General features: G+C 49.0%; 1 protein-coding gene across 1 annotated transcript; it reads right to left on the bottom strand.

Annotated features, from left to right (window-relative positions):
• Nucleotides 1-14,607: 14,607 nt before the first annotated feature.
• On the bottom strand, nucleotides 14,608-16,242 carry HOXA13 (homeobox A13). The gene is made up of 2 exons (XM_063176752.1): nucleotides 15,549-16,242; nucleotides 14,608-14,954 (listed from the first exon to the last, which is right to left on the bottom strand). The coding sequence occupies exons 1-2, from the start codon at nucleotides 16,219-16,221 to the stop codon at nucleotides 14,710-14,712; spliced, it is 918 nt and encodes a 305-aa protein (XP_063032822.1). The 5' UTR covers nucleotides 16,222-16,242; the 3' UTR covers nucleotides 14,608-14,709.
• Nucleotides 16,243-27,900: the final 11,658 nt, after the last annotated feature.

The raw sequence follows: 27,900 nt of genomic DNA on the forward strand, positions 1-27,900 counted from the left end.
CCGGCGGCGCAGGGAGGTGCGGTCACGTGGCCCGACGTTGACATTGACGAGCGGCGGGCCCGGGCCCCGCTGCCTTTGTGGCCGTCGCGGGGGAAAGCAACAGCGCGTCGCCAGCGCCCAGGGGCGAGCCGAGCGCCGCTGGGCCGGGGGGGAGCCCGGGGGGACACGCTGCCGCCCTGCCACTGCCCCGGCTTAGCCGCCCGGGCCCTGGCACCCTCTGGCTCTGCAGCAGAGAGGCTTATCAATTCCCCCCGGGGTTAGGTGAGACCTTTCTGTTTGTTTGTGGGCTTGCTGGGGCGTTCGGCGGCTCGCCGGCAGGCTCCGAGAAGGAGGGCACCGTAGTAGAGATGCACGCACGCTTTCTTGTGGAAAGCCGCTTACGAGGAGGAGGAAAACGCTCCTGAAGAAAACGTCTCCTTTTTTCCCCCCTTTTTATTTTTTCTCCTTTTTTTTTTTTTTTTTTTTTTTTTTTTTTTTTTTTTTTTTATCGGTTTAAGCTTTCCCTCCTCCCCCCCTAAAAAAAAAAGAAAAAAAGCCCTCACTCTTCAGGGTTTTTCTGGAAACCTTACGAGGAAGAATGTGCCAGGGTCAAGTCTTTACTGATTTTCATGGTGAATAGATTACATGCTTGCATTCATGTTCACTTCCGAAGCGCTTAGTGTCTTCCTTCCCTTACTTACATATTAACCTCAAATACCCCGCGCGGCTTCAGCCAAGCTTTACTGGAGGTAGTTAACAGTGTCGGGTCCCCGGGACGCAGGTTTCCCCTCCTCACCCTCTCCAAACCATCCCTTGCCTCAGTCGCAACGCCAGAAAGCCAGCAAGCCCTTTAAAGTGCAGACCACGGAGCTAAAGGCTGTTTGCTGATCTCTCCGCCTCAACTCTGCAACTAAATGCTTGAAAAACCAGTGGATATTGGGCTACCCCAGCTTGACAAATACTCCGAGTTTAATTGCCAGAAGCCTAGTTAAAATTATTTGACATACTGTTAACCCGTAGGAACAAACTCGCCGTACCGAGATACTTTCCTTTTAGCTTTGTGTCGTCGCTGAAGGCTGACACCCAGGGAGACCTATTTTAAAAACCTGGTTAAACTTTTACTATTGTTGCATGAAAGGGATGATATAGAAAGCGGATTGTACAGGGCAGAGACGAAAAAGTACTTTTTCTGCCAATAAAAATGCACACCCCTCCGAATGAGCAGAGCCAAAGAAAACACAGAAATACGCCAAAGAATACAGCACCTTTTGAGGCACGGACATCCCTAAGCTCTCGGAAAAAGTATTTTTTTGCTCTTCTGATGTTCGATTTCAGAAAAGAAATATTTGAGTTCCGGCTGGATTTTATCAAAATAGAAAAACAGGGTGGCAAACGGCTATTGTGAAGTCGGTACTCTTAGGAAATCAGACGTAGTTCAAGATCCGTGCCCCCGTGGACTTGGGAGGCTAGTGGAAGGGAAACGAAAATGTTAGGGAAATAATATTTGGATTTCCCCCCCCCCCCCTTCCTCTGCAGTGCTGTGGAAGTATTTATATATCCGGAGAAAGTTCTCTACTAAATTCTGGAGATCCTCGGTATTTAAATGTCAACATCGATTTGTTTATTTATTGCTTGCCTTATCGCAACCGACTAAATAACAAATCTAATCATGTTATGCAGAGAGAAAATATTCTCATTATGTATTTCCCCTACATTATAGTTAACTATTGCGTTTGAATTCAAGCTGTAAATTCAAGATTATCAAGTAATTACTTTGTAGTGGAGTAAACTAATTTATTAGCATTAATGTTTATATGCCTTTTTCTTATTTTACAAGGGTTACCCTTCACAAATCAAATGCTCCGCACGTATCCCTGTAATGAACTCTTTATTTTGGTTTGCTGCAAGAACTTCTTATGCTTACTGCACGTCTGTGAGCTGAACTTGAAATTAATGAATTAATCTTCCAGCTTGACATATTTGCTAGAAAGTGGATGGAAAAGGATTGCATGTCGTCAAAACCGCTAGCAGAAGACTGCAATGTCGTTTAGGGATTGTAAAAAGGTTTGGGAGGTTTGGGGGCTTTCCCTCTCTCTCCCTCTTAATTTCTTTTTTTTTTTTTTTTTTTTTTTTTTAACTTGAGGTGGGGAGGGGTGTGCCAGAGCTCTGGTTGGCTTTTTCCTCAACGCTGTAATTTTGCTCGCATTTACTTTCCCCCGGTTTTTTGCAGGGGGTGGTCGTGGTGGGGTGGTGGGTGGAGTGGACTGGGGGGTCGGAAGCCCTCTTTTGGTGTCCGAGCATTGGTTATTTCCCCTGTACACCCGCACCGTTCAATTCCGTCGATGAAAACCTCTCCCCACACCCTGCACACACGCAGACACTCCTCCCTTCGAACAAAAAGGAATGTATAAGGATTTCAGTGACTTTGAGATAACAAAGGCGCCACCATTGCCGAGCCTCGCCCCGCCTCTGTGTGATGGCAAACAAATTCTTGCACTTGTATTAGGGCTTTTAAGGCTATAATTGAACACGGCGCGTCTAGGGGAACCGAAAACAGTTCTAGACTGACCTGCGGTTTTATAGCACTTTGGCAGTCAACTTCAGCTTGTGCCAGAGCAGACATGACAGAGCTGCCCAACACTTAATCGCGGGACGCCACCTCCTCGGACTCACTGCAGCCGCCCTCTTGCATTTCAATAAATTTCAAACCTTGGGGCTAGAAATGGGGAGCAGAGCTGGCACAGGTTTGTATGGGGCTCTTTGCCGCTCCTCTCTGCAGCGGGGGCTGCGGCGCCGTGCGAGGCTCCGCCGTGCCAGAGGTCGGGGCTGCCTCTGGGAAACAAAGGGAAATTAAGGCAAGAAGGGCGAGAAGGCGACTGGAAATAGGAGCGTGTGTGTGTGCGTGGGTGTGCGTGTGTCTGGGCATATATGTGCTTGCACAGCACGCACACGTGCAGCCCCGATGCCTGCTTTTGGATCGCTCGGGCTCTCTCCCCCATCTCTCCAAAGCGAGCTGCCTGTTTCTCTGCAAGCGGGTTTGTAACGCAGGGGGACCCCAAAACGCCTCCGGGTGCCGCCTGCACAGCAAGCGGGAAGGGCGATGGGGAAACCGAGGGGGGCACAGCTCGTCTGGTAGCGAGTAGACAGCCAAGGCACAGGCTGTTCTCTGCTTTATTTGCTGTTAAGTGAAACAAGAGATAATGTACGCCTAAAGTCCCGGAATGTGTGGGTAATTGCAGGGAGCCTGCTGTTAAGTTGCTGTGTTCAGCACAATTATCAATGTTGATTATTTGGTCTAATGTTGAATTGCTCTTTTAATACAGTAATTGGGACTTCCGCGTTGAGGAAGGGGGAAAACCGAGCCTTCCCCTCGCTAACCTCACTGAGAACAACATAAACAAAGGCAGGCATTTCGTTTGGAGAAGCAAAATGCATTCGTTACGCCTTCCCATGTATTTCGACCGGATTAGAGAGGGTAAAACCGCTCTGAATTTGGAACCTCTGCTGCAGGACGGTTTTGCAAAGGAGAAGCGTGGCCAAGAGGTGGGGAGACTCTTACCCATAGCTAAGCTAAACAAAGGGAGGAGAAAAAAGCTACATCTCTTCTTCTTGGGAGGAATATAAACAGAACTAGGACGCCTCGATAGTCTAGCTTTTTCATATACAGATGGTGTGCAAGGGGAACTGTTTAACTCGCTACTGCTTCTCCAAAAGGTCAAGTTCTATTGTATCTAAATTGTTGTCTTTCTGTACCGGGCTCTGCTTGGAAAATATTTGAAGCCGACCATTTACCTTGCCAGTAGGGTGGGTGCCTCTAATTAACAGGAGGAACGTGTGCTAGAAGGAATTTGCGTCAAGAGGAGCTAATTAAAATATTACAGGATCGCTGGCTTCAATCTCTGCTGCTTCTCTCGCACAGGGAGGGTGAAGGGTATTACCACTCGAGCAGGAGAAAATATCTAAGGAGTTAGGGCAGTGTTTTGTAAAACTGAGGGTTGATTACAGTCTACAAAGGCTTATTAGAAAACGTAGCATTAGGGAATTTGAAATGTCGCTGCCAAAAAAAAAAAAAAAAAAAAAAAAAAAAAGCGCACCGTCTTTCCTCCTTTACCAAAGCAAATAGGGGCACAAGGCGATAATTCGTCGCAAAATTTGCCAGGAATGCAGCTTCAGAAAAACCTGTTAATTATTTGGATTTTAAATATCTCGGGCTCAGAAGTTCTTAAAAGGCATTTATTTTCTGTTTGCCATTTTGTCTGTTATGCAAAAAAGCTATAGGCATACTTCTCCTTATTTTTTTTTCTTTCTTTTAACTAAATATGTTTCCATAAGATTGCAATAGAATGAAGTGCTACAATAGCTAGCTAAATAATTTAAATAATAGGTGAATTCTTGTATGTACTTGTGTATGTGTGTATATCGATAAGGTGGAAGCCCCGTACTGTGACATGGCTCTTTATTTTCCAAAACGTGAGGCGGCGTGGTTGTGATTTTGCTAGGAAACTGCAGAATACGTGTAAAGAGAACGAGCAGATGTAAAGAGGATTCAGTTTAATTCTGACTCTTTTTTTTTTTTTTTTTTTTTTTTTTAATTTTTACCACATTACATTATTTCAGGGGCTTGAACACCTCAAAAGGCTGCACTCATCTGGCTAGAATACTTTAGATTAATTTTTAACATAAATTAGCAAAATCCTTTCCTCTGTCACCCTCTGTCTGTCTTTTTAAGTTGCTGATATTAAGAGGGTGAATGGGTATTTTTCCTACCAAGCTTCCCGTCTAGTTTGAATTTTAGGATTCAGCAACTACGGACCTACGGAGATATACTCGTTGTTGGCCGCCAATCGTGATATTTTGCATCCCTCTGAGCTGAAGAACATCCGAGGGCTCTCTGACAGCAGCAAGTAGCCGAAATATTGCGGGCTTTTTTTTTTTTTTCAGGAGAGGAAGCTACTTCTAGATAGAAAACTTGGCGTTTCGGCAGCTATTCTCTTGCTCACCAGCAGACGAGCGGTTTGCTGTTCTGACAGCCTCCCGCGCCTTCCCAACGCGCGGGGAGTCTCTCGCAATGTCGCGTCTCCTCACCCCCGGTCTCCCAGCCCGGAGCTCCGGGGTCTGGGGGCTCTGCACACCTCTAAAATGTTTACATTTACTAGGCTCGGAGCCTAGTCCCGAAAGACAATGCTGCGGGGTTTGGCAATCAGACGGTCGCAGGAAGAGATTTCCTCAGACCAACTAGTGTACCAGAAATTGATTGACTGACGATGCTGCTATAAATGTCTCTTTTTCTCGCCCTGAACACTCTCGGAGGCTCTCCCAGCGCAAGAAAACATACACACAGTCACTTATTTCCCCCCTCGTCCGTCCAGATACAGGTGCAAGGGACTTCTAGCAAACTTCGTCTGCGGGAGAGGGGTGTCTAGAGCCAGCGGCGGGCTCTGAACTGGGGCGAAAGCAAATTTCCTTGGTTATAATGCGCAGGTACAGAAAAGGAGACACTTTCCACCCACTCCCACCCAGACCCCCAAAGCGCCGTGTCCTCAGTACCGTTTGTAGCGAGCAGGTACCAGTCCCCTTTCGTGTCAATGTATTTTATGAAGAATTAAGCAGAGCGGTTTAGGGAAACATCCCCAGTGATCCCTTGAAATTGAGGTGCTAGTAATCGACAGTTGTCCCTGCGGACGGCCGTATCCCAAGCGATGTTCCCGTGCAAAGTTCACCCGCAACCGAGAGTGCCGCTTTACTCAACACATTAAAAAAAAAAGGAAAAAAAAAAAAAAAAAAAAGTCCGCCAAAACATTCCCGTGTCGACTTACATTTAAAAGTATTGCTAGAATCGATGCCTTGAACTTGACCTTAGATTTGTTAATCCAGGAAATATATTCACCGAGAGGAAAAAATAATCCTATCGCGTTTGCCTCTGGCAAACAAGCATTTTCTGCCTACCAGTTCATGATATAAACAACGCACAAGAGCTATGAGATATATAATGTGCCCTCTAGATTAAGTCCAGAAAGCCACAGAAAGTGAAATGCCTCAATGCCGAGACCAGACAGTCGTAGCTAGACTGTTTCTGAGATGCCGAGATCCACACTATGACACAGAAATTCACGTCAAGGTAATTGACTGGGATTCTAAGCTAAATTGAATTTTATAGGATATAAGGTTCTCTCTAATGCACATTAAATTTTAACAATGATTTATAAAGGTATTTCAATTTTTTATTTAATTATTTTGCCCACCTCGCCAAGAAACACATCAGATTTTACTGTACTGCTGCTAACTTTATAGGAGAGCCTTATTCACATATCGTGAAACCCCCCGAACTAAAGACATTTCTTCATCGATGCTTGCTTTAGGGGGCGGGTTCAGGAAGTATCACTATAGCGGGACTGTCAAATCAACGACTTCAAAGCTCCAACTTCATATTTTGATGGACTCTCAGAATTGTATTATAATTAAAATACCTGTACTTGTGCAACTTTAATAGGAAGCTATTTGTATAACACGAGCCTAAAGTACGTGCTGCAATTCAGGATGCGATCATATGCCCGGGTACAACTCAGCCAGCTCGTAAGGATCGTTTTTTGTCTCCTCTCTCATATGTAAAGCAAAGATACCCATGAAAACAGCTCTTCCTCTAAGCCTAATATGGCTGCTCTTGCCTATGCCCGGGTGGAAGCCCGCTCTCTGTCCCGCTTGTTTCCCTTTCCCGACTTTTCAGCAAATGATGGTACCAATAGCAGTGCTTTCAGAACCCGGGTCTCGTGAGCATGACAGATCCGCATTGCAGCAGAGCCCGGGTGAATTTGGGCAGAACATCCAGAATGGGACCACGCGAAGTGCGGGTGTTAATCGTTCTTTCTCTTTCGGTTTTATTTTTTCCATCAAGCGGTCATGCAGCACAGTACTTAGAAATCCTCACTTATTTAAATATAAACCAGCCACTATCTGGAGACGAAGTCCATGCAAGATTGCTTAGTATCAAAAATCAAATTTTTTTCCCTTTTTTCCCTTTTTTTTTTTATCCTACCCGAAGGCATTTCGAAGCCAGGATGGAAATAACCCGCTTTTCCATTACCCCTCACCCAAGCCGACCATATAGGTCGTTTTATACGATCAGGAATAAATGAAAGCAATTTGCTTAGTGCGTTCAAATCAAGGCGATTACGACGAAATTCAGATTAATTAAAACTGACAGGTTACAATGCCCGACTGGCATTTTTCTCTCCAGATACACACAAACAATGGCGAAAAGCAGACCGGTTAAACATCCTTCCCCATATTTCTTCCACACACAGCCGTCCACCCTCCTCCCCGGCACTTGAATGATTAAAATAATTTCAGAGGCGAGTACATGGGAATAAAACAACCGGAGATAAAAACCAGGAGACGCTTTTCCATGCAGCCTGACCCAGCTCTGCGGTACAGCACGGCGCTGCACAAAGCCAAACAACCAGCAGCTCTATCTGCGAGTCTGCTCTCGTCCTGGGCTCTGACCCCAGCCTCTCCTGGCGCACTTTCCTGCCAAGAGACCTCTTTGCTTCCCACCTATGCTAGAGGGGAAAGCAGCATCCCTGGGGAAGGTGGAGCCGGCACCCAAGCTAGCAGAAACAGTCTCACTTTTTTTACTTTCGGCTCTATTATAGCATCAGCTCAGGCAGCCCACCCGGTCCCCGCAGGAGAAGCGGCACTTCGGCCTCAAACCCCGTGGGAGAAGCGGAGCGGGGCGGGTGGGTGGGCTGGGGGGAGAGCAGGGGCCTGGGAAACTCTCCACAAAGGCCTCCCGAATGGCTCCGCTGCAGTCATGCAGGGGCTTTCTGCGAGGGGACCGGGTGCGTGTTTGCTGTTGCCTTGTTTGCTTAGCTCACCACCGAGCAGGGAGAGAGGAGAAACATTGAGCCGCCTCCAGGAAGAGCACGAAAATCTTACCCCAGCATCCAGAAGTCTCTCGCCTGTGCAAAAATATATCCCCACGGAGACTGACAGTTAGGATCCCGCGCTGGGCTGTAGATCTCCAGTTCACTGAGGATGGATTGCTTATTTTTGGTTTCCTCTCTCACAGATTAAATATACACCGTCCACCAAACATTCCTTCTCGATTTTTCAGTATCTTGGGTTGCTGTTGATGTGGGGGTTTATATATTTTTTTTTTTTGTTCTGGTTGTTGTTGGTTTGCCTTTAGATGGAGAGAAATCTAGCCACGGGGGCACATCGTCCTTCCTGCCAGCTTCAGGCAAACTGCAGCGATATCACAGGCTAATGACGATTATTGCTATTATTATTACTACTACTATTATGGCTATTTTCCCCCCTCTCTCTCTCTCTTCCCCCCCGCCCTCTTTCTCTCCCCCCTCTCTCTGTTTCTCTCCTGGTCCCTTAGGACTTCCGATGGCGATTTGCACACAAGGTGGTTGCAGGAGGCTAAAGTGCTGTCTAATTCCACGGAATCCCATCGCACGAGTAGGAGAAAAAAAAAAAAAAAAAAAAAAAAAAAAAAAAAAAAGGAAAAAAAAAAAAAAAAAAGAAAAAGTCCCAGTGTTTTTGATCACGAGACACCCGGCCGTTCCTCCCCAGTACACCCCGGGTCACAGTACAGTAATGACCGTGGGTTGTGCGTTGTAGGACTTGACCTTTCCTACGTAGAAGAGGGCGCTTTACGCTAAGGGGAGGGAAGGGAGGGGGAAGCGGCGGGAGGAAGAGAGATGCTCTCTTTGGGGATGTTTAATCACAGTTCAGATCTAGGAACGGGCAAAGCTTCTGCCTTGCAGTACGCCATGTTGAAGCCATCCACTGGAGAGAAAAAAAAAAATCTTTTTGGGGGTGCGGGGGCGGGAAGGAGGCCGAAGGGAGGAAGGAGGAGGATAGACTTAATGAACATTAGCATTTCGTACCCTAGTTCATGAATCAACTGCATTCAAGGGGGAGGGGGCCCAGGGGGCAGGGAAGGGCTCACGGCGTGGCCGAACACCCGCGGCCGGACCCTGCGGCCGGGGCCGGGGCGCACCGGCACCCACCGCCCCACGTTCCCCCCGGCCCGCCCGGGAATGCCACCCCTGGTTCACTCCCCCTCCTCTCTTTGGACTCCTCTAAGGGCCGAGAGTGCGCCAGGACATCTCTTCGGACCCTCATGAAAGTGCATTGAAACGCATCTAAATGTTATGAATGGCGACAAACGGCCTTTTAGCGCCTGCCAATATTTTTTTTGTATTAAACGCTGTCTTGATTTTATTGCTAATGCTGCCCACGGAGAATGCTGAAATGCACCAGGAATGGGATTTTATTTACGCCGTAGATATTTTTAATGTATAGGCTAGAGGCCGAGATTCTTACCCGTTCTCTCTCAGACACACACACATATATATATATATGTGTGTGTGTATAAACTCGTTTTTCTGGAAGTAACAGGCGATTTTCCTAACATTTCAATATTGAGGACAACATTCCGGGATATTTTAAACGGGAATCTTTCTGAGCAAAAGGCAGTCGAAAAAAAAATTAGATTTAGAGTTATTCTTTTTCGGAAATATGCTCCTGTCAAGGTTTATTTCCCATAGCAAACCACCTTTGCTACTGCCAAGTGCTCTAGGCGGGGATAGATGAAATACCAGATTATTCGCTGGGTGGGAAAAAGTGTAGCATTTGTTATACCTGTCTGTCCGCGTCAAAGACATAAGGACGTTTTCTGCTCATGGGAAAACTGAGAGACCCACGACGCCAAGAATCAGGCGATTATAAACTAACATTTCCAGACACTGGGAATTAAAATGTATGCCTCTGAATCTAAGATTGAAAGTGAACTACGTGGAGATTGAAGTGAAACCGAACTTTTATTTGTCTTAAATTATATTGCGCATTTTGCGCTAGGAATAAAATGGTGCTCTGATATTAGTGCTCTGATAAATACACTAAATATACAGTAATAGCAATAGCTTGCATCCTCTGTCCCTTGAATCTCTCTCCACATTTGCTAAAATATTATACCTAACCTTCTTGACTCAAGGGAAGCTGAGAAAATAAAAGACTGTACTATGTTTACATACATTTTGTTTTTCAATTTTGTGTTCCTTTTCCTTCCAAATCCCTCTTCCGGCATATTTTCTTAACGTTTGCAAATAAAACTCCTTGCACCCGTAACTCTACACAGCAACCCAGACACAGTGAGTTCCCTACCACCATTTTAAAACACTCTCTGTAACGTGGGGAATATAAATAATAATTATCTTCGAATCATGTGCAAGGACGGAGGTCGTGAATTAATGCATCACGTTGCTTAATTATTTTCGTTGGTGATAATATTCACTTGTAAAACGTATTAGGGATGTGTTTTAGGACTCTGGCGGCAGATTGGTGAGAGGGGAATATGTAGTACAACAGCAATTTGTACTTGAAAATGTATGTGCCAACAGCTTTTGGACGGTAAATGAAGGTAATAAATAACGCGAACACACACACACCTACATGCCCGCTCTCCCCCGCGCTCCGAGGCCGCATCTACCCGGCTGAGGGACGAGGGAGATGGAGGGATGGAGGCGCGGGGGCTGCGTGGGTGCAGCCGTGGGTCGGCAGACACGCGGGACGGCGGGAGCGAGGGCAGGAGCGCACGCAAGGCCCGCGCAGAGCGAACCTTTCGTGGCTCGGAAACCTCAGACCCCACCGTGCTGGTGCCCTGAGCCGCCGCACGGCCGCGGAGCGCTCCCACGGCCACCTCCGCTCCCTCTTCCCGGTGCCCTGGAGAGCGGGGCGCGGAGCTTCCTCAGGTCCCTGCTCACCTGATCCGGCCACTCGCACAGTGGGATATTTCTCCAGAGGCGCCTCGAGCCGGGCCCAGGAGGAGCCGCGGCTCGGCCTCCCCGCGGCACCGGGCGCGGAGCCTCCGCCGCCCGCCCGAGGCTTCGGGGAGACGCCCGGTGGGATGGGGAGGGCCCCGTCCCCGGCCTGGGGTCCTGCTTCCCTGACGGGGACTCTGCGCTGCGGGGCCGGGAAACGTGACCTGCTCGTCCTGCTGAAGCCTCCGAGAGCCACGAGCCTCGATGCTGACTTACATGGTAGCAGGGGTCGGATCCAAAATGTTACCTTACTCCTGCCAGCGATGGCGAGTCAAACGCTCCCCTTTTTACCCTGTGAAATATATACGCGGCTGAGCTATTTGAACAGTAGTGGGAATTTAAATTCGCTAATCCACAGTCAGTCTTGAAATGCTTAGCAAATTTGAGCGGTAGGTAGTTCAGTGCGAAAACATAATCTTCAAACGCTAGCTCCGATTAAAAGTTACCTTAAAAAACAAAAGCAAAACAACCCCCCCCCCCAACAAAATTTAAAAAATAAAACCCCAGAAACAAACAAAAAACCAAAAACTGCAATTATACTAATGTCGGCCATGTTCTCATCGTGGGCTACTTTCAAGGCGTCCCTGAATTATATCTCTCCGGGGCAAGGTCTGAAAATAGAAGATCCTGATTAAGGTAAGCAGGATTCAGTCCTCTGTATCGCCTCCAACTCCGACCTGAAGTAAATATAATTTGCGGCGTCTCGTGCATTAATTACACAGGCTGCGAAATTACATAGGTTGGGAAATATAACGAAATGAACAAAATTATTCACTGGGAGGAAGAACAAGTGTAATTCACCAGTGGCCTTCTGCAGGCAATTTCTCTCCTTCAGCAGAAAACGTCGCAAGTAGAGGGTGGAAAGGCGCTGTCCTGTGCCTGCCGCCGAGGCAGACAGCCCGTGGGCAGCAGGTACAGCCGGTGGGAGACAGGTCCCCGGCGCCAGTCCACAGCCCCGGACCTTCGAGCGGGCTATCAGGGCTTCCCGCAGCTACTACAGCTCCAGCGCGGAGTCTTCTGCCTGCTCCAGCTCCGCTGAAAATTCCAGGCCGCGGGGCTACCACGGAGCTCCTGGAGACTATTCCCCCATGGTTCCCCACGCCCGTGGGCAGCCCAGGGCCCTGCCCGCCATGGATGGATGTGTCTGTGCCCGCGGGTCTCTGCTCATGGTCCCTCGCACGGTGTCGCAGGCCGCTGGAAGGCCGGGTGCTTGTCACAGGGGGCCGACACCCTGTCACCCCAAAGCACAACCGAACTGCATGCTCTGGGAACCGCCTGCCAATAATGTGACGCTCCTAGGCTATTTTCGCAGCAGGATGGGATTTCTCGCTCAGAAATTCCCTGACTGGCCTCAGAAGGGATGCATCCAAAATTCCCACGCTCCGCGGCCGCGGGTTTCCCGCGGCCTGAGAAACCACAGGGCTTCGCAGCCCGAGAAACCACAGCGGTTCACAGCCCCTGCGCGGCCGCACACGGCGGGAAGGCTAAAATCCCGAGTGTAGGGCAAAGCCCCCGACACGAAAGCCTCCTGGAAAATAAATCCCGCTCCTGCAGGTAGTTTTCATGTCAGTTATCGCACGAATGCCTTACAGTCAGATCTGAGGGACGGAAATCGCTCTGCGCTGATCCCTGCAGAGGTGGGTCCTTTTGAATTTCAGAAATGTAAGGCTAGAAGCGCACAGCGAGCGCGGTATATGATACCCTCTAAATGTACCGTAAAGGTTCCCCAATAGCTCTAATTAGAGCTACAGACCACCGCAGGAGACAGGCGGCTGAGGCAAACTTTGTGCCCGACCAGCTCGCCCTCCGCTCACGATCCCGGCCTGCTTGCGGCTCCTCGCACGGCACAGGCATCCCTCGGCCGGGCACCGGCTGGGCGCCGCGTCAGCCCGGCTCAGCCCTGCCACCGCCAGAGACAGAGGGAGCACAGAGGGAGCACAGCCTGCTCCGCGCCCTGCCCGGCCCTTCCAGGGCCATTTTACACGGGCATTTTCCCGGCGCTCCGGGCGCGGGATGCTGCGCGGGCGCGGCCAGGTGCGGGCGCCGCCCCGCGCTGGCCACGAGGTGGCGCTGTCGGCCCGCGGATGCCGCCGGCGCCGGGAGCTGTCAAAAGTCAAGGTCACAAATCGGCTTTTTCCCCCTCAAGGTCAAGGTTCCGGGCCTTCCCCGTGCTGTCATCGCCACGCAGCCCCCCACCGCCCCGCGGAGGCATCGGCAGGCCGGGCAGCGCGCCCCCATCCCCGGGGTCGGCCGCCGGCCTCCATTTCCCGGCGAGGGCCGCAGCGCTGCGCTCGTATCATCCTGGTCTGCCGCCCCCCGTCCCCCAGCGCGGCTGCAAAACCACTGTGTAACATTACCGAAACATTTATAGTTTAGGAACGCTGGTTATCAGGCGTGCCTGCCCGCAGACAAACACCGCCAAGAAAAATAAAACAAAATCCACCATCTATACACAAGATACATACTGAAAGACAACGGTATTACAATCATAAGACAGATACGTTATAATTTTTTCCATTAAGTGTGCGTAGGAATGGAAAAAAAATAAAGAGTTTTCCTTTCAGGTTTTATTACAGTGACTATTTTATTAACAGTATTAATACTACTATACTTCTACACGTCATGGGTTTTCATTTTTTTCAGTAGAAATATATAAAAAAAAAGGGTGCATAAGTACATTTTCACAGTGCGCTGATTTTTTTTATTTACAAGATAGCTTCTTATAGTGAATAAAAACAAAATAATGTGCTGGTTGAAATAACTGATTGGATTAAAAGGTGCTGTAAAAAGAATCCCTAAACATTCTAATGCGGCCTCATAACAGACAATAAACAAGGAGAAACGACTAATTACTTATAGATCAAATATCGATTACATAAATCAAAATATTTCTGGGAAAAAAAATGTATTTCAGTTCAAAGTTCTTGTAATTTCAGTTCACAGTTCAAAGTATTTTTTCCCAGGCCATTTTTTTTTCTACTGTAAAGAAATGCCAATATTCAAATATTTAAAAATTTCGGGGACTTAGAATATTAATTATTGAAGATTATTTCAGGTTTAAAATAGGCAGAGTCCTTTAAAATGTATCTATTGTATGGTCTGCAGGATAAAAAAAATTAAAACCCCCAAACAGACAAAATAACCCCAGTTTAGATGACCAGAATTCATCTGTGGAAAACAAAAAATAAAACCAAAAGACATCTCCAAGCAAATATTTTCCTTTCTATCCTCGCTAATTTGCGATGTTTAGATTTACTATCAAGACAGATCCTCCACAGAACTTCCTTCATTACTGATGTCTCTGAAATCCTTATTCAGTACCTTCGAGGTTTATTATTACTTTTTGACAATAAATGCATTGCTTTAAAACATACAGTAATTGTAATTGTTTCACTACGGTTTACCTGAGCAGTCATTCAACATACAGTTTGGATTGCAATGGAAGAAAACCAGATCATGTGTCCACATCGACCTCCTCACGTTAACCAGCTCTCGCATCGTGGCCACGAAGGGTCTTCTTTCAAATAGCAGGGTCCTAGAAGTATTTACAAGTTTCTCAGAAAATCGTGTCTAATTGAAAGCGTATCTCTCGGAGCTGGCCTTGTGGGATGTACAGTCTGTCAGTGATACTGGCTGGCTGTTTGGGATTTCAGGAGAACTGTCAGTTTTCACAATTTTGCTACAGCAATATTAAAAAAAAAAAAAAAAAAAAAAAAAAAAAAAGAATAAGAAGAAAGAAAGGCTATAATTCCAAAGATACAGATCTCTTGCTCTGAAAGAAGAGGTTCATTGTCTTTTCTCTTTTTAATTATTATTAATAATTACTTTAATCTGAACACACACACCAAAAAAAAAAAAAGTTCTGAAACTCTCGAATTGCTGCTTCTCCATTTTTAATCCATTAACTGGTAGTCTTCAATTTGTTGATCACTTTTTTCTCTTTGACCCTTCTGTTTTGGAACCAGATTGTGACCTGTCTCTCTGATAGATTTGTAGTCGCCGATATCCTCCTCCTCTTGTCTTTGGTTATGAATTTATTTGTAGCATATTCCCTTTCGAGTTCTTTTAACTGGACCTTTGTGTAAGGCACTCGTTTCTTTCTTCCACGTCTGTACGAGTTCGCATCCGAGGGATGAGAAACGACGTCTGGAACAGAAAAAGCGTGGAGGGAAGCGTTAGGAAATCGCTCGAACGGGTTAGGACATCTTCAAGAGGTACAAGAACTAGGGTTAGAGCACACTCCTCCGCCTGCCCCGCTCCGATTTAGCTACCAAAGCCCGGCTCAGCACTGGGGACTGCTCTCTCCTGGCCGCCGCAGGCAGCTTTTAGGCAGGGAAAGGCTCATTTCTGTCAGACAGACAAATAACAACAAACCCCATGCAGCTCGGCCAGGGACTCTGGAAAGGATCGAGAGGGGCTACAGAGATTTACAGAGCTCGCGTACTTCGTGGTCTATGGAAAATAATAGCGCAGACCTTCCCGCGGCCCTTTTCAGCTGTTTCCTCTCCCGGGGCCGGCCAGGCGAGGCGGGATGTGCCGTGCGCCGGCGGGGGGCAGGGGGCGGCACCGGTGCCGTTCCAGCCGCGCTAGGGCATGTGCGGGCCGGGGCGGGATGGGGCCGGGGACGGCGAAGGGCCGGCCCGGGTCGGGTTATCGCGGAACCCGCCGGCGGGACACCCGGGAGAGGCGAGCGGGGCAGGATGAAAAGAAGAGACAGGGGGAGCCATGCAGGTGTATTACCCGGGAGAGTGGATTTCCAGAGGTGAGGCGGCTGGCTCTGCTCCTTGGGGCAGTACACTTGCCCGTTCCACCCGTTCGTGATGGCCCAAGGCTGGTAGCTGTCCATGGGGAGAAGGGGGTCGTGGCGCGGCTCGCCGGGGCCGCCGATGGCGGGCACCACGGGCATATCCAGATAGCCGGGCACCGGCTGGTAGGGCCCGGCGGCGTAGCCCTGGTAGAAGGCGAACTCCTTGGCCCGCGACGTGAACTCCTCGCCGGAGACCGAGGTGTCCATGTACTTGTCGGCGAAGCTGGAGGCGGGCTGGGCGCAGGACTTGATGGCGTTGTGGTGGGTCATGCGACAGGGGTAGTAGCCGCTGCCGAAGTAGCCGTAGGGCAGCGCGGCGCCGGAGGAGCTCTGCACGGCGGCGGAGCAGGGGCTGCACTGCTTGACAGCGGGCTCGGCCATGCCGGCGGCGGGGGCCTCGCTGGAGGTGTAGGCGGCGGCGCTGGGGGCGGCCAGGGGCGCGGGGTGAGCCATCAGGTTGCGGCAGGGGTTGGCCGCCGCCGCCGCCGCGAAGTTGCTGCCGGCGTGAAACCCGTCCATGTTCTTATTGATCTCATCCAGGCTGTTGTCGTAGAGGAACATGACGGGCTCGATCCAGCGGGGGTGGAGGAGCACGGAGGCTGTCATAGCCCGCTCCGCATTGAGACTAGTGGCTCTTTTTTAAAAGCCCCAAAGACTGAAAAAAGAGATACTCAATCTCCGGGACTTGACCAGGGCTGACGCGCCAGCGTCGCGCCAGGCCGGCCCTCATTGGCCCGCCCGCCCCCACGTGATATGCAAAGCAGCTGATAAACATCTGAGGGAATAAAGTGGAGATAATTAAATAACGCAATCAGCGCGGGGCTGGGTCCCGGCCCGGGGCGCGGGCACGGGTGCGGGCGCGGTCCCGCCGCCGCGCGGGACGAGGGCGCCGCGGGGGGGGGGCCCGTCCCTTCTCCTTCCCTCCCTCCCTCCCTTCCTCCCTCCGGCCCTCCCTCGCCACCGAGGCGTGAACTCCTTGGCCCCGTTGTTGCCGCGGCGCACCCCCCGAGGTGCGGGGCTCCCCTTGGCACCCCGCCTGGTTTCTCCTTGCGCCGCTTTCCTCCGGCCCTCCCCGCCCCGAGCGCCGCGGAAAGCCCGGAGGCCTCCCCTCGTCTCGGGGGGAAGATGAGCCGCACCCCTTCTACCCCTTCCTCCGCCGGCCCGAGCCGCCGCCTCTCCCCGGGGAGCGCTGGCGGGGCCCCGTCCGGGTGACGCGGAGAGCCCACCGCAAGCCGAGGGAGGAGAATCGTTCCTCCGCGCAACGCTGGGACGCATAAGGCTGTCGAAACGGAGCCTCCCGGGGTCTTTTCTGGGTGTTTTCCTCCTTCCTTCCCGCCCGTCGAAAGCCCAAGACCCATCTCGCTCCTCTCGCCACAAAGTCTCAGAAGTGAGATAAGAGGAACTGACCGGGAAATCCCCATTTTATTTATTATTATCTTTTAGGAAGGTCTTGGGAAGCGGGAGAGTTAACTGGATATTCATCGTGTTACAGCTGTATTATTTGTTGCCGTAATAATAAAACCCTGGGCCTACGATTCGACTTGAATCTTTTTCGGCTGTAAAATATCACGTCGGCTTGCATGGTGTGTGCACAGACTTACGGCGCTTTTTGCGTGTATGTGTGTGCTGGGAAAACAAAATGGATTATCGGCTGAAAAATAGGGTTTTTTTTTGAAGGCCGTACCGCTTTGCAAGTGAATGCTAGAAAAAAAAACCCCAACAATTCCGTCCTCTTTTCGGGATGAATTTTCCATAGGGTGATATAATTTCAATTTTTAACATCCTCCCACCACCCATCGGCGCGGATGCTGTCCTCCCCCAAGCTTTTCGCCCACAGCCTTGAACCCAGAACCCTCCATCACTGAGCTATCAATAAACTTGACCTGAAGCGGCGTTCGTCTCATCGTTAACAGCTCTCAGCCCTCACGCGTGTGCACAAAACAGCCACAAATACTCCCATCCTGAAAACTAATTTTTTCCCCCACTTGCGTGTTGCTTTGTTTTGAGTCTGACAGCTCGGCGTATTTATTATCCTATTGTGCTTTCCATTGACGTTGTAGCATTGTTTTGCCCTCATGGCTACAAGCGCAGAGCAATCCCGGGACGTACATTGTTACCGAGCAGGCTTTTCCTTGCCTAGCGCAGAGCTGCCAGCCATGAGGAATAGCTCTTTGGCGCCCAAGGATATTTTTTCAAGGTGCTTTTCCCGTGCCCTGAGTTGGGATACCTGAAGTCTCTGTCATCCCCCTACTAATTTGGCAGCATTTAGCCGCTTTTTTCCTTCATTGTAGCCAGTAAAATGTTCCCACTTTCAACTTCGCACACTCCTTTCCGCATTTTTCCTCATGGCCAAAAGCAAATATTTATTCCACGCATATTTTCCCTTTTCTTTCAGGCTCCAGTTTTGAAACCTGTGGATTCCCCCGGCCAAACATTGCTTGACTGCCATGAGTTGGTTCGGTTTGCTTCCCTCGGTTTTCTCGAGGCTGCTTCTGAAAATCGCTTTGCAGGACGAGGGAGGAGAAGTGGGGAGGGGAGGCAGCTCTATGGGGCAGCGCTGTTTTACATACGGGTTAGACGCGGCTAGAGGCCAAGGTCAAGTTGAAAGCTGCAGTCTAGCCAATGTGAGAACTGTCATTCACAGCCCGAAGATCTGTCTGATTTGTTAAAAAGAGGGCAGCCATGAGAACACTAATGTCTCCAGCTCTCCTCTGCCCCCCTCCCCAGCCCGCCCCCATCTCCAAACTCCCCTCAGCCGCAGAGAGTTTCTCGCTTATCTGCCTCTGCTTTTCAAGCTCCTCTCCATAAGGAGGGAGAAGCCTTGTGAAGCCGTAGCTTTCGGCCCCGGTGCAAACTGTGGGTGTGGGGTGTCCGGGCGGGGGGCAAGGGGGAGCATCCGGTCTGCTGACTTTTGGTGGTTGTTATTTGGTTTTGTTTACCCTCCTGGCCCTGTGCGCTAGAAGAAGAAGGGAGATTAGATTGGAGAGCTTACTTTTCTCCCTTTTCCGCATCTCTTACTTACTCTAGAGGTCTATTTAATAATTATGGAAGAAGGCCATGCTTGTCACTGATGATAAGAGCAGTAATACAACAGTTCTCTTTCCCTGTTTGCCATGACGTGAGGAGGATTTCGGGAAGGGGACTGTTTCCTCAAAATAGGCAAAAATGACATCTGCAGGGTGCAGAAAAGCTGTTGTTGGACACGGGACTCGGCGCTTTGTTTTCCCTTCCTCATTTAGATTATTTTCAATAAATTATTGACACCGAGAGAACAGAAAAGTCTCGTCAAATATTTTTGATGCCCCCGATACCGAATTTTCATTCCTCAGCCATAATTTCTTCCTGCCTTAATGGGTATCTGCCATTAAATATTAGAAAGGAACCGTGAGGACTGACGGCATCGGGCAGAACAGATGTTCTTCAAAAATCGCGGACCTTGTAATCAACACCAAGGATAAAAACACTCCCGAGCCTGCCCCCCTTGCCTTGAACATATACCATTCCCTACCACTTGTGGAAGAGCTTTTACTTTTCACAATCTAAGTCTTGGGATGAGCTGGATAAATTAACCAAAACCAAGGAGTTTACTTGAAGCCAGTATTTGATTTGAGCGTCTTTGGAAAAGTTAATTGGTAATCGAATTCTTCCATACATGCAACCAGCAGACCAATCAAAGCTTCTTCCAATTAATTTTTTTGTCCTTTTCTTGTGAAATAATGTTAAAATAGAGCACATACAAGCGCATGGTAGAACCATAGCGATTTCCAGGAGAACTAATGCAAACCTCCGAACTGCTTTGCATTTATATAGAGTGTGAAACAACTTGGAGAGAAATACATGTGTTGAATCGTTTCCTCTAAAAAGAGTATTAATTCCTCGGGGAGCGGGACTATGAGCAACCATGATCAGTAGGAAGATTTTAAAAGGTCCTGAATCTTTTCATAGGCAGGCAATTTCTAACTGATGGTAGTCACCCATCGTGGTTCATGGCCATGCTCGTCTCAGGCATTATAAAGTGCTGAGGTGGCATTTTTTAACCTCGTTGCATCGAGAGTGGTCAGAAGCATTTCACCCACTTCGCAGGTGTAAGTGAGAGCGGAATTTGGCCCTTACAAGTGCTTTAAAACAGGTCACTGTGTGTGTTCCTGACGCCACGAAGCTAAGAATAGTCTTGCCAGTGAGGACTGCAGCAATATGGCCTTAAACATGAAAATATAAAGTATTTTTAAACCTTTCTACGTGATAGGAATATGGCCACTCATTCACTTCTAAAGAGGCCCTAAGATTTCTCTTAGAGAAACCAGAAGAAGTCCTTTCAGTGGAAAGACAAGTTTTGAAAACACGGAATTTGTCGGCTCAGTATCTAAAAAGCTTTTTTCCCCCTCCCAGACCCGTCTTTGTGCGATAACACACACGCACCCTCCTCAGCCCTGCCGCGGGAATGCCCAGCTGAGGAGAACGCTGATTTCTTGTAGGTTAATCACAATCTACGGATGCAGAAAAAGACACCAAAAAATCCAGCCCAACCCCAAATTTTGCCCGAAGAAATCCACTCTTACTTTTCCATGCACTGCTTAGAGCTAATAAATAAGCATGAAGGAAAAAAAAAAATCGCGTCTGGTTGCTGAAAATATGTTTGTCACGGAGTTAAATCCCTCTAAACCCGCTAAAATATCTTAGCTGATAATGGAGGAGCTAGAGGGTGATCTTAGTCACTAATAATAATCGTCCTGCAGAGTTCAGGATTCTTGGAAGAAGCGGGAGTAAAGTGATAGCAAGACCAAGAGCCTTAATCGAATTTGATTTTCATGAGCAAATGAAATTTACCTGCCAGAAGGGTAATTTGGAGCAGTAGTGTCACGGCTGTTTTCTTCCACAATTTCTAAAGCATCAGGGATTGAGATAAACATTCCTGAGTCCGTTTTAAATACACTGTGTCTTTCAGGATATTCATGTGTTTCTAATGGAAGTAAGCAGCTTTACGAGCGGGTTTTGCAGGACATCTTAACTCTCTCCCTCCCACTGCGTGCTAAGGGGGGTGCTGTGATAATTATAAAATAAGAAGAATTTGTAACAGCAAATGCAAAAGGGGAAGAGTTCGGGAAATTTTGTGAAATTTGCGTCCTAAAAATCGTCAGGCGCACACGAGATAGGAACCCAACTATTTCAGTCGATCCAAAGATTCAGTCGGCACCTCCTATGAAAAAGGTGTGCTGGAAAACAATGTCACCACTTTCACCCCAAGTGTGGGACACGGGCTAATCTTAATGCAGCCAGGTCTCAGAAGATCGTTTCGCTCAGTGGGTCTTTTTGGGTTTGGTGTTTTGTTTATGATTTTTTTTTTCGTATTTCATCTTCAGAAAACACGCTGGAGGTATTTAATGTGATTAAAAATTAAAATGGGAATGATCCTAAAATCTGTCTCGCAGGCGAGGTATGTTTTCTGATTTGTTTTGCTTTGCTTTATATTTTTTCCGTAGTATTTTCGGGGGAGAGGGGTGTGCGGTAGCTTTCTGCTTATATGTGGCGGGTGGAAGCAGCTCAAGTCTGGCACTGGATGTTAGTAGCCCACAGAAAATATTTTACTTACACTGCCGTGTAAATGCACTGATGAGGAGGAGCCTTTGCCGTCTCTCTGTCAGCCGCAGGCTGCTTGAACACAGTGATAAAGCCCTCCCTTATAATTTCAATTAATTTTGCCATGCAAACTGAGACGGATTTATTTGCCATCACATCTGCTTTTTCATACCAAGGGTGGTGAGAAAGTTTTTGTTTTTCCCTTAGGAAATTCTGATAAGGAGGAGGCCTGGCTGGCCGTGCAGTACTTTATCTGGTCGATTCCATCATCTAGTTGCAATGTTCTGAACGTGTGATAGCAGCAGATGACAAAATTATACTCAAGTTACTTTTCCTTGATATTCTTTGGTTCACCCTCCGGTTCTCGAGATTTAGCATTTTGAGGGTAAATTATTTTCTCACCCTATCTACCAGTAGGTCACAGAAAAGAAAAGAAAAGAAAAGAAAAGAAAAGAAAAGAAAAGAAAAGAAAAGAAAAGAAAAGAAAAGAAAAGAAAAGAAAAGAAAAGAAAAGAAAAGAAAAGAAAAGAAAAGAAAGGAAAAAGGAAAAAGGTACAGTAAACTACAATAACATATCCTCTCTATTTCTGCTGTGAGCTTGTAATAATTGCTACCACATGATCACATGGTGTATTGTTGCAGCCTGATTACAATTAAACTTATCCCTCCACCTTTTTCATTAGAGGAAGGAAAAAAAAAGTTCTTCCTGAGCTTCAGGCCCACTTTGTGCTGTTTTATTTCCCTTTGAAAAGCTGTCGGAAAGAAGCCGAAGTCTCTCTTTCCTTTACAGTGCGAGAGAAAGCGTTTCCAAAACCCCTTTCTCACCATAACTTTCTTGTAATAGCGTGACATTTACACATTACATCCGACCTGGGGGGCTCAGGGGCAGAAGTGGACGCTGCTGCTCTCTGCAAGAACCTGCACAGTCTTTATTTTATTTTATTTTATTTTATTTTATTTTATTTTATTTTATTTTATTTTATTTTATTTTATTTTATTTTATTTTATTTTATTTTATTTTATTTTATTTTATTTTATTCACGCTGACCTCGAAGTCGTATCTTCACCTAGGGAGGGAAACAGTCTGGCTCTCAGTGTTAAAGAGGACCGTGCGCAGTATCTGGAGAAAAAAAAAAAAAAAAAAAAAAAGGAAAAAAAAAAAAAAAAAAGGAAAAAAAAAAAAAAAGAAGGAGAGAGAGGGGAAAAAAAAAATCATACAGGAAACATTGGACATGTTCGCCTTTACTGGAAGACAGCTGTTTGAATACATTCTTCAAGAGGGTTTTTGGTTCCCTTTTCAGAAGTGGTTTGAGTGATTAAAACATTGACTTGATGGAGGCAGTTTATCTCTAATGTCTAACTCTGCCTTACAGCTCTTTTTCAGCCCTTAGCTCCGTTGAGACTGTACACACTCGGGGCTGTATTCCCGGCTCTCTCAAGAAATATCTTAAGAGGGACAGGGACTCACCGCACTGGCGGGAGGGGAGGGTGGCTCTGGCTGGAACGTATCTGAGCCACGAGTGGAAATCCTGCCCGTGGAGAGGGGAAAAATCCCCAAACAACACCAACCACCGAAGCTAAAACACTGGATCTGGCAAACCCCTGTCTTGTCAAATATTGCGGAGAGGGGCGGGAGCGGGCGCTGGAGAAGCGCCGTGGCTGCCATCCCGTTTCGCTCGGGCTCCTCCAGCAGGCCGGGCGGCTGCAGCGCGGCCTCGGGGCCCTCGCTGCCCTCAGCCCGATGCCCTCAGCCCGCAGGGAGGGCCCGGCCGCTCTGAGAGCCCGCCCGGCCTGGGCCCGGCTCGCCCCACGGCGCTCCCGCACCTGCGCCCGGCCGCGCCGCCGCCTCCTGCCCCGGGCAGCCCCGAGTCCCGCCTCGGCCCCTCTTCATCGCCCCTTCCAGCCCTGGAGCGCGGACGGCAGTGGGTTTTGGCGCTCGGTGTCTCTGCTCTGGGGGCGCACGGAGCGGCAGTGGTGAGGCGGGAGGTGCGCGGTGCCGCGGGGAATGGCGCACCCGCGGGCAGCAGGCGCGCACACCTGAAGCGAGCGCTGTGTCCCCTCGCCCTGGCTGGTGTGTCGGTGTGACCGCACCCGTGCCTCCCGCCTTGGCACCATTGCCCTATGCTCATTCCTCTGCTGGAGAGGCGTCCTCTCCCACCCCTAAGCGCATCCCACCTCTGGCTTGGCTAGAGCCGCCTTCTTGCGTGGGTGGGACCCCGCAGGGACAGCCCTGGGGACACGTTTCACAAAAAGCTACGCACAGGTCTGCACGGATCTGTGATCACTTTGGAGCAGGAAGAGGCAGCTGGATTCGGCTGAGTCCTCAGCATGGTAAAATGACCTTCGTCCATGTCGTGGGTGCTCTCAGTACCAACCAACCACCTACCAGCAGAGTGCTACTCGATACCGTGATGTGATCCCGTCTTCTCTGATTAGCTTTACATTTCACCAAGCACACACATTTTTGCTAAAAGTTTATTTGGTCAAATCCCAGTAAACCCGGGGTCTAGAAAATGCGTTCTAGTGCCTAGAATACATTTCTCAGGTACATATAATACGTGCTGTCTTTCATGACGAGAGACATTTGCTACTCTTCATGTTAGATGGAACTAATGTCTTTGTATCCATACCGTGAACACATTTTCTAAATAGGAATTATACAGTGTTTTCCTTTAAACATAACACCAGCCAAATGCAGACTAGTCGATAACTTGCATCTCTGGGTAAGCATATTACTCCCTTTTTGCTGAATCATGAATTTTTCCAAAGCTTATTGTATTTTATGTCTTCTTTAGATAAGCAGTTACATATGTGACTCTGTTGAAGGCTAAATCCCATTCTTACATACGCGACAGCTGACTGTACTTCCATGATGTTATTTACTCTGGAATCAGCTAAAAACTGAGAGTCGCCACCAGGAAAGGCGGGAGTGGAGTCAGACCCTAATTAACCCGCACACAGCGGAGTCCAGCGGTTCACATCTGCCCACGCCTGGACTTAGATCTTCTCATCTGGGGCTCGAACTTCATCTGCCTGAGCACGCCAGCTTGGAGCCCTTGAGGATGGCGCTAGCCAGACCACCGGCACCGCCTGGCATTGCCACCCTGTGCCCCCACAGCCGCTCCCACGCGTGGATGTGGGGGTGTAAACTCTTCCACCCTCGCCATGGACGGAGAGACGGGGGAAGAGCGGGGATGGTTCCAACCCAGCGAAAGCAACCCTATTGCAGTCCTGGGAGCCTTTGCAGAGATGCCCGGGGAGAAGGAGCCAGGCTGGTGCCAAGGGACTGGAGGGGAGCTGAGGGCACACGCCAAGATTCCCACGCTCCGAAGACAATTCGCAAAGTCCCGGGAGCCAAAGTATATTTAGTCCAATAATGGTACGGAGAAAAGGGAGTGGTTTCATAGCAACTCCTCTGACATGCAAAATAACGAGCGGCTGAACAATAAAGGTTCATCTCTAGCCGAGCATGCCCCCTGGTCCTCTAGGGCAGATACCTAAAGGAAGAAATTTGCCCGTCCCCTCGCACGCAACCCGAGGCCATTTTCCTGCAGATGTAGCTGCCCTGGTGCCAGCGAGCCAATATCCTCGCTCGGAGCCGCTTCCTTCCTATTGTGGGGAAGATACTCGCTGCCTGCCAGCAATTACCAATTGTCATCCACTTTCACAAGACCGTATTTCTCTGCAATTTCTCTTGATGCGTGTGGGGGATGTGTCAAATCCTCTGTCATCTCCCGGTGCGGCCCGCTGCCACACAGCCCTCCTAAACAGAAAAATAAAAAAGAAAAGAAAAAGAGAAAAGAAGAACCCGACCCCCCCGTCCCCTCAAACAGTTGGGAGTAACATAAAGCTACATATCATAAGTCGTGTTGTAAAGGCAACATAAAGGCTGGTGCGCCTCTGCTCACTGAGGTATCTATATCCGCTGAACGCTGCTTCTTGCTGTTGCCAGGTCAACAAATTCTCAGCCCAGGGGCTCTCCCTCGAGAAGTCCGTCGCGCAGTGTGGACGTGGATCCTGTCTGAAACCTCTGTGTGCAGACATGAGAGGCCGGACAGGTTGAATGGATCAGGCCGCTGGTACAAGGACCAGAGGATGAGGGCGCATCCCGCTGTCCCGGCCCGGCCGCCCACCTGCTGCTGGGGGAACGCTCCACTCCAGCTCCCAAATCCGCCAGGAGGTTTTACCATAGGGAAAATGTCACTGTGAGCTGATGGAGGCATGAACAGACACGTCATCACCACTTTGTGTGATGTAAATATTTGGCAAATAAAGGAGAGGGAGCTTGCTTGACCTATGAATTTCAGCGGGATTCTGGAGAGAGTGGGGTTGTAGATCTGTGTCTACTCTGGGAGTCGCTAAAAGAGAGGTCAGAAGTTTATGCTGAGGTTCCTGCGAAGTTTGAGCAGAGCCTAGCTAATCAAGTAATCGCAAATTCATAATTATCTTTCAATCAAAGTCTAATTTTCTTTAAATGGCACAGCCGTGTCAAGTGGAGAAACAAATCCCCCTTAGATGGAAAAACGAAATTATGTATACAAGTATCCTAATCAGAGAATTAAGACTAATTTGCCTTCATTGGGGGGTTGTGTGTGTTATCGATTGTACTATTTTTTTTTAATTTTTTTTTTTAACAACAACCACAGGATCGAAACCTTAAAAACTGTGAGCAAGAATATCCTAGCTGACATAAAAGTTGCCTGTATATAAAAAGAGAATCCCATATAACTCCACAGCGGAAATCGGTTAGCAAGTATCTTCTGCTCGTTTTCAGACATCAAATGTTCTTGCCATATGTCCGTTCTTATTTGTACACCAGCTAAGAAACCTGAAACGTATATATGCGATATTAAAACAAAACATGAAAGATTTTCTCAGAAATCTGTGAGAGGGGAATGTAGGTCTGAGGCGGGGGTTGAAGGAAGTAAAAAACCCAAGTGATGCTATTGCCAAAAGCTTTAATATTGAACAACCAGGCTGAAGCTTTTATCACGGTACGAAATTTACAGCCCAATAATTCAAACCTGTGTGCACATTGCAAGATGTCTCTTTGCTTTGCTGGATATCCAAAGAGACAGTTTTGCTTCCGAGGTGAGGAGCATTCCTGTAATACAGGGAAGTCCTTGGGAACGACAGGTGACTGGCAACTTGAGGGGCAGAAAGGGTCAAGGAAAGAATAGAAAATAAGGTTATGGAAGATGGTGGCTTTTTAGGATCAGAAGAGATTTCTGATACCTAGTGTGGAAATATAAGTGTGGTATCTGTGGTCACTAAAGGAACAAAACAAGAAAAACCTGTGGGCTGCAAGAACAATAGTTTAGGCATTCACAAGTCGGAGATGTCCGAGCATCCTCATCCCTTGGGCACGGGATGGGGCTTCCCACATTTCACCTGCAATGTGATTAGGTAGCAACCAAGATGCTGGGATGTTCTGAACTCCTTAGAAAAAGAGGGAATGTGGAACTGAAGGAGAACACCCAGTCAAGGAAATACCCACACAACATTCCGCAAAATAGGAGCAATCCTTGCACTAGACCTCACTGTAACTTGGAAGCGCGTGTCGTGCCCAAAGAGAAGCCACCTGTTTGTTAGGCAGGGACAGTCTGGGACCCCCGGTCAGGGGATGATCGGTCGCTATAGTGCCGGTACATGTTTTAAAACTCAAGATCAACGCCTCTCCCTCGCCTCCCCCACCTTCCCCGGATACTCCGTCCTCTCCCCGCGGCGTAAATGAGAACATGAATTTCTGCCATGGCATTGGGGAAGCCTAGAGCCGAGCTCTACGTGTGCTTTACCCATCTCTCCTCCTCTCTTTTCTGCCTTCTCCTGCTGAGATCTGCGACCCAGAAAGGAGCAAAAAGTGTTTGGGGTAAGCTCGGGTGTCCGCCGCCCCGCCGGAGCCGCGGGTCTCAGCGCCCCGCGTGTCCCGGCTTGCTCGGGTGGCCCCGGGGCAGGCTCCCGTCCCCTGCCGACGATAACCATCAGGGATTTGCAAGTGTAAACAGAGCCCCAGAGGCTGCGGGGTGTGGGTAGCCTCGCCTGGGTTTCGAGCACCGCCCGTGCCAAAGGGAGCGAGGCACCGGGCGGAGCAGCACGGCAGGTTGTGGGGTCGCCCCCGTGGGACCGAAATCGGTCGGGGGCCGGTCCCACCGGAGCAGAACCCGGGCGGGGCTGGGCTGGCACCGGGAGCCTCCAATCGGGGCGCGGGGGGCCGCGCCGCGGGGCGCCGCCATCGCCGCCCGGCGCTCCGGTGTGGCTGCACGGCGGGGCCGCGGCTGAGCGCTCGCCACGAACCGGGACACCAGCGGAGAGGACAGGAGAGGACAGGAGGGCACCGTGAGTCCGGGCAGCCGGGTAAGCGCCTTCCCGCGGGGCGGAGGGGCCGGGCTGCAGTGGCCAGGCTTTCCCACTAGATGTCTGCACAGCTAATGAGAGGCGAAAGCTCTGTCCTTTCCCGGGTGTATCCCCCAGAGCCCGACCCTCCAGCCTCCAGCAAGTCTGCCAACCCCTTGAGAATTTAAATCCCTTTCCCCCCTAACATCCCGGGTTTTTTTCCTTCTCTTTGTTTCTTTTTTCTTTCAAGAGTGTGCTGGAGTTTTGGCTAGAATAAAATACGGATTTCTCCACAGAGGAAGCTCTCTGGTCTGCGACTCATGTTATTGGAATCCTTTTATGACCTTTGATGCGTTTAAATAACACGGTAAAACT

This window comes from Melospiza melodia, chromosome 1 (assembly GCF_035770615.1).
Source record: "Melospiza melodia melodia isolate bMelMel2 chromosome 1, bMelMel2.pri, whole genome shotgun sequence".
NCBI classification, from domain to species: Eukaryota; Metazoa; Chordata; class Aves; order Passeriformes; family Passerellidae; genus Melospiza; species Melospiza melodia.